The 9,988-nt window shown below is 39.6% G+C and overlaps 1 protein-coding gene across 4 annotated transcripts; it reads right to left on the bottom strand.

Moving 5' to 3' along the window:
• Positions 1 to 415: 415 nt before the first annotated feature.
• LOC147563108 (uncharacterized) lies at positions 416 to 9,988 on the bottom strand. 4 transcript variants are annotated; one of them, XM_086634871.1, is made up of 15 exons: positions 9,804 to 9,929; positions 6,576 to 9,761; positions 6,376 to 6,504; positions 6,116 to 6,292; positions 5,965 to 6,011; positions 5,284 to 5,813; positions 4,853 to 5,074; positions 4,419 to 4,517; positions 3,002 to 3,198; positions 2,680 to 2,895; positions 2,243 to 2,518; positions 1,992 to 2,139; positions 1,771 to 1,904; positions 1,109 to 1,195; positions 416 to 1,015 (listed from the first exon to the last, which is right to left on the bottom strand). In XM_086634871.1, the coding sequence occupies exons 2-15, from the start codon at positions 9,282 to 9,284 to the stop codon at positions 929 to 931; spliced, it is 5,058 nt and encodes a 1,685-aa protein (XP_086490997.1). In that variant the 5' UTR covers positions 9,285 to 9,761; positions 9,804 to 9,929; the 3' UTR covers positions 416 to 928. The 4 variants fall into 4 exon arrangements, with proteins under 4 accessions (XP_086490997.1, XP_086490983.1, XP_086490989.1 ...); XM_086634857.1 differs by having other exon boundaries at positions 4,419 to 4,532; positions 9,804 to 9,841; XM_086634863.1 differs by having other exon boundaries at positions 6,576 to 9,988.

A 9,988-nucleotide genomic window follows, 5' to 3' on the forward strand; every position in this document is an offset into this window, starting at 1 on the left:
GTCGAGTTCACGAGAAAGAGAGTGAGGATTGGGATGTTGCCCCGGATCAGCTGATCCGTTTGGCTCTCTTAGGTCCCGGATCAGTTGATCCGTTTGGTCCTCCTAGGTCCCGGATCTGCTGATCCGTTTGGTCCTCCTAAGTCCCGGATCAACTGATCCGTTTGGACCTCTTAAGTCCCGGATCAACTGATCCGTTTGGTCCTCTTAAGGCTCGAACTGGTTCAGTCCGTCCGATAGATTTTGTTTGGTTTTGTGATAAACAGATGGCAGTGTTAAGGTTAAGTTGGCTTTGGCGGGTGCCTACATAGTTGTACGGTGCTAACATAGAAATGAGCAGTTGAGCCAAGTGCTAATAGAGATGGATGCTAACAGCCTTTTGGCTTGGTGCTTTTAGAAGTACCCAACCAAGAATACATTTCGGCATCATCATTTAAAACTGCATTTAACTGTTAAGTAACCTACAACAATTATGAACCCGGATCGGGCAACAATGATTTCTATGCGCAGGACCTAACTGCAAATATGAACTATCTCAAACCTGACTTTCTTCTACTTATTGTGCTGTAACCCACCCCTACAAAACTGCCAATAATTGCTTTCCCTTTCACCTATGATGTATAGTATTATTAGGGGGGAACTAAAATCAAATAACAACCCAGAAACGCCAAGAACCCATAATAGTTTTTCCAATCTTCGGGTTTTCCAATGAACAAAATATCTATTTCCCCCAACTTTTGAAACAAAAAACCTATTCTCATACAACCTCCAGGAAAAGCAGCTGCTATATCAAAATCTCTACCAAATTTTGACTGCTTTCAGGATAATAGGGAATCTTGCATGCATGATTTATGACCCAGGATGATTTTCACCGACAAGATGATCGCACTAACAGCATACCAGAAGAATGAAAATAATGAGAGTTTCTCCATTAATTGTTAGCTTCAAAGAAAAGAACTTGAGGTTGTAAATGCCCTCTTTCACACATGAGTAGAACATCTTCCCATCCACCAATCACCTGGTTATCATTCATTTAAGATCATGAAATTGATGAATTAAAGGATAGTCGGAGTAGAGTGAAAGCAATGAGCTAGAATGAACTTCGCTTTACCTTGACTGTTTTGTCGTCATACATTGTCCATCTTTGATGCTCATGATTGTATGCGAAGCAGTGATAATGTTGTCCATAGTAACAAACCTACAAAGTAGAATAGAACGGAGAGATAATTGAGGCTCCAAAATCTAGTAAGAAACGAGATTATTGTGAAAAATCAACATCAAATTGCACGTGGATGGACGCAATCAGGTCCATCTGTAGAGTTCACCCCTCAAACTGACACCAAAGTTATGGGTTTACTTCCATTACTATGTCACGACACCTCTGAGTTCTCTAACTTTTGCCAAGATTTCTTAGGACCAGAGGCTTATGCCTAGGGTGATCTTCCTTGTTTGGGGTTTAAGGATTCAAGCAGAACAGAAAGATTCTGTTTGAGAACAGAGGAAACACGAAAGGACAGTTTGGAAAAAAATACAGGAATGTGAAGGCACCTAGAATTGCAGAAATGTGGCAAGAGCATTATTAATACGAAATTACGAATTGTTACGAAAAAAAAAGGCATCTAGGATTTGCCGAGATATGCAGCAAGAGCACTATTGACTCTAACTTAGGTGGCAGATATATTTTGCAGAAATGGAGCGAAAAGGAATAATGAGGTACTAGTTTACAGCTAAAATGACTCTTAAACTACAAATTATGAGATTGTCCTAGCTTACCACTGAGACTAGATGATGTTTGTTCCCCTTGTCCAATCCACGATATAGAACGCCTATATCTATCTCAGTACTTAGGGCTGCCAAAGTTGCTGATATGTCACTTACTCTTTCGCGGGTATTCTGCCAACCCAAAACTGCAAGATGAAAAAACAAAACTAACGATACCTCCCAAAGAAATCATATAGCAGCTGACAGATCTTTCGACAAAATGACTAATTTACCTGTTGTGAACACAGGTGGTGGAGTTGAAAGAATGTGATGTATGTAGTTCGATTTTCCACATCCACCCACCTCTCGGTCACAAGCTAATTGGTGATTCATCTCAATAATATTCAAAAGCTCATCAAATGAGTTATCCGTACACATCATCTGCAGACGTGTTTAGTGTCATTAATAGCCTTGACGAGGATGTACAAAGAAAGAATCTAGTGATCTACAGATACATCCTCTTTTCTGTCTATATGAAGCATACCTTGGTTGTCCGAAGTGCACTCGCATTGATGTTGTGAAAGAATGATGTGTACTTCAGACGTCTCGATTCCAAACGGCAGTTATAGCAATTCATTTTCTCAAAGATATCCATTCCAAACAGAGCATGTGCTATGCAAGCTTCGCTTGAGCAATCCCAAGATCCAGGGCAATTGATTTCTTTGGAATCAGCATCATATTTACCCAAAGCAGAAGCAAATGACCTATGTAGGCAGTCAAAAATCACCCCCAGTACTTCAGAAGCATCATTCATCTGTCCCTGCAAATCAGAAACTATGCCTATAAGATCTATTTGCAGTCGAAAAGAATAATTCTCCGGTTGGACTATCGCATCAAAAATTAAAGAGCTGCTTGGTACTAACTAATATTGGAAGTCGATATAAAGCAATCATTACGTTTTATGATGCATCACCAGTTTACCTCTTGAAAGAAATTACTGTTAGGATACAAATTGCTTAAAGCGACCCTCAAACAGGTAGGAGCAACTGATTTGCTTTGCATTTCTTTAGATGCCACGCTCAAGGCAGTAAAAACGTCATATAATGCGCAGGTAACACAAGGGTCTCCCACATGCACATGCAATGATGTGGATGTTCCCAGGAACGCTTCTCGGAATCGTCTTAGATGCCACAAAGACTGCATTTTCCCAACAAACAACTTTGTTTTACACAACAATAGTACAAAAGTTATGTAACAGATAGTGGAATAGATAAGTTACGTAAGAACGTTTTGCAATGCTAACCTGTATGATCACATTCAAGAAACAATTGTACTCGCCAACTTCATTTCTCAACCCTGTCCCTATCACCTCTCCACTTGTGCTGCTAGTGATGATTGCAGATGGTGACTCGCTTAACTCAACTGCACCTAGAGATGTTTCAGAAGGCAACACTACAGGACCAGCTATGACAGCTAAGGGCTGGCGTGCTTCAAATGTGTCTGCGAGTAAACAACCTTTAGACAGAGATAAAGTGAAACAAGTGTTGACCCTCTACTAAATTAGTACTCTTTTGTCATGGCAAATGAAGAAACTACAAGATTGAGGAAAAACTTTAAAAGGTATAAACTATTAATCTGTCAGTACGCTACTCAATGAGTAGAACAAAATAAGATGGATTGCAAGGCAGCAAGAAGTACAAGGAAAGGATTAATCAGACGTATCTTCAATCAGGCTGTACTTTCAAATATACAGGAGGTAGATCATAAGAGTTTTTCTTTAACATAGAAATGCATATACCATTAAGGTCATGATACATGTTATAAGAGGAAGAAGATAGTATAGAGATCTTCGAAGGGGGAGTAGCCACTAAGATAGGCACGGCAATAACTTTACAAAAGGAACGGGAGGGATCATCGCCTATCATAAAGAAGAAACAAACTCCCAGGGTAATCAGAGAGTTGAAGACTTTGAAATGGGGATTATCTGACAACAGATTAAAAAGGAAGGGAGCTCGACCTAGCCCAAACCTTAGGGCTTTAGAGTTTAGATCACAAAGGGTAGGAATTTTCTTCAGATGGAACCTTCGAGGCGATGCTAGGATAGTTGTTATGGGCTAATCTTCTCGGAGTTCTGGAAGTGGAGGACGTGGGTAGATTTTTCCCTTGGAAAAAGGATTCAGTTTGGGTTCGGGTTTTTATGGACTTTGTGTCCATTTGGGAGGCTATTTTGATGTTTCTTTAGGCCGGTCTAAATCTTGCCTCCTTTTTTTTTTTTAGTTTTGCTATTCTTTTGCTTCTATATTCTTTTCTCTCCTTCCAATATTAATTCAAAGTTTCAAAAAAAATGATACATGTTTACAGTGACTAAGTTAACATGATTAGCTTTAGGGTCAATACGAGACAAGACAGGGGCTGCTTTCTGGAGGGGTGATTAGTCATCACTTTATGGTTACGTAGATTGCATCATTTTAAATCCTCTAACCGCAATGAGACTGAGTCCTTTCAAACACCAGGGTGTTATAAATTTTAGACGGAGTACAATTATGTGAATTTGTACGAAACAATATATCATATACATGAATTTGGAATATCCTCTCACAATCCATCTCATATCTGATATATGCTAACATTGCCCACTGGCCATGACAGGTATACACTAGACAGAGACACTCCAAACAAGATAAATAACATGGTTAATGAGCAAGAATAAGGTACTATACCGAGGCTTTGGCTCACAGCTTTCTTAAGGTCGGCTTGGAATCGTTCCTCATCATCTGCCTCAGCATGCAGTTCCCTCAACGATTTCACTTTGTTGTCTCCTGAGTATGCATCAACTAATTGAAAATTTGAAATCAATATAACATGAGTTTATTCTCCAGATGAAACAATACTTTAAGGAACTCTATGCATGTGCAAAATATCTTCCATCTATATTAGCGCTAAATCTAGAAAAGGCATCCCAATTTCATTCAGTATCGGTCAGTATAACTATCATATCTTGCACACACATGTTACACTGAAGTTAGACATAAGCTGGGAGCTCAAGTGTCTGTATGGACCATGGCAAGTTTAAGTGATGCAAAAAATTTTGCAATATGCTGTCTTGATAGTAAAAGATAAGTTAAGAAGCTAAGACAACTAAAGATTAACATACCGCTGCTAGTTTGATGAGTCCCTTCAACAATTGTATTTGTTTGCACATTGACACAGCCGTCCTTTTGCGGATACCCAATTTCAAGATTATCTTTCTGAGAAGATAAGGATCGAGAATTTTTCTCAACAACTACAGTTGAGTTCTTATGCTGTTTGCGTTGTTTTCCAGTTCGCTGATCAGAAGACAAATGCCCATTTGTAAAAGTTCCTTGTTTGTCTACACCTGCAGGAAGAAGAGTTACTTAAGAAAAAGCTTTTCAACTTATGGGAAGTTCATTCTGACTACAAATGGAACATAAACTAAAGACTGACTGACTGATAACGAAAAAGCAGGTAACAGTTTACCATAATTGGGACTAGTTCAAACTTCAAACCATGAATGACATATAATAAGAAGCTAAAATTCAAAGCTTAAATAGAATGGCTGCAAACCTTGCTTAATTTGGCATTGAGGTTTATTATATGTTATTTTAGTACTGTGTGCAGTTTCTCTGCTGGGAACTACGGCTCCATTATCACTCTTTACAGGGCCACTTGATATATCTTCTAATAAACTAGTCTTGCCTGGAAAGGAATCTTGGTAAGTTTGATGTGAACTCTCAGAATGGCTAAACATGTCACCCGTATCTTCAGAAGTTAGCACCAAAGCACGTGCTCCGGAGTATTTCTTGGGTTTATCCTGTTCACTTTTCTGACTATCCACAGAGAAGGGTACTCCAGGAGAAGATTCCCGATGCTCTGGCAATATTTCATTAGCTTTTTTGAGTAACTCCTCGAGGTGCTTCTGCTTCGCCTCGTTTTCAATTTTCCTTTGATATTCAAGAGTCTCTTCAAGCTTTCTCTCCTCGGCCTCAATCTCAAGTTTACGTCTAAGTTCTTCCTCCTGTTGTGTCAAGTCATCCCCACATACGCCACCTTCGACCTCTGGATGTGGATGACTACCAGAGGTATTAGAGAAATCACTGCAGACACACACACGTAGAAAATTCCTTGATGGCAATTACCAAGAGAAACATAATTCAGAAAAATGACAACAAGAGAGGACGAATATCAATTTTGCAACTCTACATTTACTTGTCTTGTAAACTTGGTAAGAGCAAGAGGTATACGTACAGTTGTTCTGTTCCCTGATATAGAAGAAGCTCTTTACCAACATTAACCTGATAAACAACAAATAAGATATTATCACCCGTCATAGAATTTGTACAGAACAGAAAATGACTATTCCCTCTTGAAGGATACAGAACCAGAAAATAATTATAACCTTATAATCCTTAGCTTTTCTGTGATCTTTGTTCTTTTTCTTATCCTTCGACTTCTCCTCCAGCCGTTTTGAATTATCATTATTTTTGGCATCAAGTGCAAGTTCAGCTAATAGTGCCTCTCTTGCAGCATCAGATTTCTGTATAGCATCTCTCTCTGCAAGTTCTTCCAAATGGGCCTGAAAAGAGGTGTAAACAACATGTTAAGTTCCACATGGGAAAATATGGATAACTCAAAGCAGTCAAACAGAAAAACACAGACCCGCATGAAGGACTTAATAAGAGGTAAAATAATCGCACGAAAATCATAGGCAGATAAAGGCCCAAGCTTGAGCTCCAACCGTTGCATGCATGTGACATCTCGCAGTATCCTTGCATCAATTTTACTGAGCTGCAGGACAATAACAAACTGAGATTAAAGTGATCGATTCGACAAAAGATACTATTAGGTATCTAACTGACCTCTACAGACAACTGCTCCTTGTGCCTCTGGATTGCAACTTCAACACATGCATCTGCCTGACGCATGACGTCCTGGGTTCCCCAGTCATCATCTTCGGTGAATTCTGTATCACATAAACGAGTAGTTACACCTGAAGCTTCCTCAGATTGGGTGACTTTCAAAGACTGTGCGTCTTCAAGAACCTTTGATATGGCATCCAACTCAGGCCTACAGTTCATGAACATAAAATCAGTTTCCATCTCAATGAGCTCTTCTTGCCTATCTCGAAGGACAGCCTCATAACTTCTTGAATCAAATTTCACAGCATGTTCTCTTTTCTTAAGCTCTTCAAGACATAGACTCTCAACCGCCAGCAAAGCTTCCTCGTAGCTCACTTGCTCGCATTTCCTCTCACATAAACCTCTTAAGTGGTTAAACTCATTCTCCAGCATTTCGAGAACTTCTCTTCCTTGTTGGGTTTTCTCTTCTTTGAGACGTGTCCATGATGCCAGTTGTTCCCCACTGGAAGAGCCTGAAAAGATCCAGGATAGTAGATCATTGCTATCGAGCAGCACGGCATCTTCATAATCACTGGCTGATACAGTAACGTCACTCGCAGAACAACTCTTTTCGGAGTATTTAAAAGTAGAAACTTCACCTTTAATTGAACGCTCATCCAAAAGGAGATAAGAGGAATCACTGGCAAGAGTAATCTTCTCCTTGATTTCAAATCCTTTAATACCACGTTGTTTATCATCTGCCGTGCTACTCTTCTCAGGATATCTACCTAATCCACTCAAACTAGAGAGGTCCTGTAAGAACTTCAGGACTTTAATAAGTTGTGCAGCTCCTAAGAAGCAAATGGAGCTAGGTGTTTGGTCCAAGCCAAAGTTTAGAAGCCTAAACCCAGGAACAAGATTCGGAAGCTCCTTCATTGTGTATTTCATCACCCAATTAAGATGGCTTGGAGCAAGACAATTATGTTTAATTAGCAACTGGAACAGATCACGAACTTTCTCAAGGAGCTGTGAACGCTCAGTATCATCACTTAATGGCCAAGTCTGCATGTCTGGGGACGCCTTCAACCACCTATTGCTGTCATATTCCAGTATATCAGAGTTCGAAATGACATTCTGGCTTTTGCTTTCCGCGAAATTTCCATCGCAGAGCCCTGCCTTCGACTTGTCGTCCATTGGTAATACATTCTCCTCATCTGGAGAAAGGTCCCACGACTCCCACGTCTCTCTGGAATACCAATCAGTGACACCAGTCTTGTTCAAGGCATGACGATTCCTGTTACCTGATTCATCATCAAGTTTCGACGTTTGGCATTTCAGTTGTTCTTCAAGTATACTGAATGCACTTGAGGCATCAATTGGTTTCCATGAACACTTGAGAAGCATCTCAATCCAATTAGAATCGACTTCTTGAGGCAATACGGACTTCAATTTCGGTTGGAGGTCACCCATATGCTCCCTCACAACATGTTGCAAATGAAGCTGACCATCCGTAAACTTCTCACTGCAGCAGCAACATGCCCAAAACTTCCATGTCCCATTGACTTCGGAAAATGAAAGAGCTTCTGATACAATGTCTGCCATTAAAATATCCTTCGGTGAACTAAAATGAGACTTCAGATTGCTAACCTTTACCCGGAGCAAACTTTGCTTTAGATCAAGACTCGTAGAATTCCAAAAAGATTTAACATGATCCATCCTATTTGCCAAAGAGGAAATCTTCCTTATATTTGAATGCTTAAGACGCTCACCCACTTTTTGATTCCCTAAAGATAAATCTACAGCTCTATCCTTGTTATCCTGCGATACGGGTGCATCAGATTTCTGCTGCAACAACCTCGCAGCAGCCACACGCACCTCAATCTCCTTCCTTCGCTCTTCAGGTGTCTTAGTTGCTTTCTTGATCTCATTCGGTCTATTATTCTGTACCAAACTCAACTCCATGGGATCTTCTACTAACCGTCTCATCGGAATTAATCTGAACTTCTCCTCACCATTCCCATTTCCGAAACTATTCATCCAAGTCGAGATCGAAGCAATGTTTGCTTTTTGAACAAGAGAATGAAGCTCCTGTCTCACATGATTTATCCGCGCTTCGGCCGTTGATAGCTTATGCTGGCTCTCATCCTGTAAACTCTCCTTAGCCGGGTCAATTGGGTTCTCAATTGAAAGTGCCTTTTCACACTCCGAAATAACATCATCATAACCCTTACTATCATTGATCGATTCATACAACAAATTAGCATAAAAGTGAGCAAACTCAATCGAATTAGGAGACAACGAAACTGCTCTTCTAGCAGACTCAATGGCGTTTTTAATGTGCCTTTGTTTTACATTTGGGTCATCAATTAGGGCAGCAACCTTAACACAAATAGTACCTTGAACACGATAAAGAAGAGCAGAATTCTCATAACGAAGACTCGAATCTTTCATCAGTCTTAAAGCCTTGGTATGATTCCCTCGGCGAAGAGCTGTTAGGGCTTTCTCACATTCCGACTTAATCAAAGGGTTTAAAGAAGAATCTAATTGAGTTGAAACTACATTTTTACTTTGTTCACATAGTAATTCATCTGTAAACCCTAAATTCAATGGTTTCTCCTCTTCAACAGTAACAATACTATCTGCCGCATCAGGCACAACTAGGTTTTCAGTTGTAGCAACAGAAGATGGTTTACTGCTACGAGGAGCAGAGTTTCGCTTCTTATGCCCCATAAACAGTACAACCAAGAACCTTCGACTTTCAACTCAATTCGATTAGAATAAAGAACAACATTGATTAAAGAATCAAAAAATTACTTCGATTTGATGAAGATATACTTACAGTAAGAGATTCGATTCAATAAAGAACAACAATTGAGATTCAAGAAAGTGATGGGAGAAAAAAGCTCCAAGTAGAAATATAATGTCTGAATCGATTCGATTCAAATCGATTTGAATCTGTGTTCTTCAATATCTATGATTCCATTTTCTCTCTCTATCTCTATCTCTATCTCTATCTATCTTTCTCCTCAAGATACAGACAGTCGTCTTTCACCTAACAACCAGTGGGAGGAGGGGTGATGTGAGATTTTCTTGTGATGAAAATGAAATTGAGATGTTGTTCTTGATTGTTTTGATTAAACCCTAATAAGCATTGGTAGTTGAAGGATTGATTCCAAGAAGAAGAAGAAATACAAGAAATCAACCCAACTCTCTCTCTCTCTCTCTCTCTCTCTCTCTCTCTCTCTATACTTTCTCTCTCTAAAACCTTTTGGGGGGAGATGTAATAAGGAGCACCAAAATGTTCCGGACCTCTTTATATGTGTGTCTTTTGGTTTCGAGGCTTAGTTCTTGTTTGGCTTCCTAAATTTGTCCAACTTCAACTTTTAGTCCCCTTTATAACTTCTTTGTTAATGAAATGTTAATTCTTGTTTTTC

Source organism: Eschscholzia californica, unplaced genomic scaffold (genome assembly GCF_041429995.1).
Source record: "Eschscholzia californica isolate CP2 unplaced genomic scaffold, dmEscCali1.0.p SCAF_1, whole genome shotgun sequence".
NCBI lineage: Eukaryota > Viridiplantae > Streptophyta > Magnoliopsida > Ranunculales > Papaveraceae > Eschscholzia > Eschscholzia californica.

Coding starts and splice junctions, on each gene's coding strand:
- LOC147563108 (XM_086634851.1), bottom strand. CDS start 9,284: ATGGGGCATAAGAAGCGAAACTCTGCTCCTCGTAGCAGTAAACCATCT. Junction 6,012..6,115: donor GAAAAGCTAAGGATTATAAG/GTTATAATTATT, acceptor GTTGTTTATCAG/GTTAATGTTGGTAAAGAGCT. Junction 2,896..3,001: donor TCTTGAATGTGATCATACAG/GTTAGCATTGCA, acceptor GGGAAAATGCAG/TCTTTGTGGCATCTAAGACG.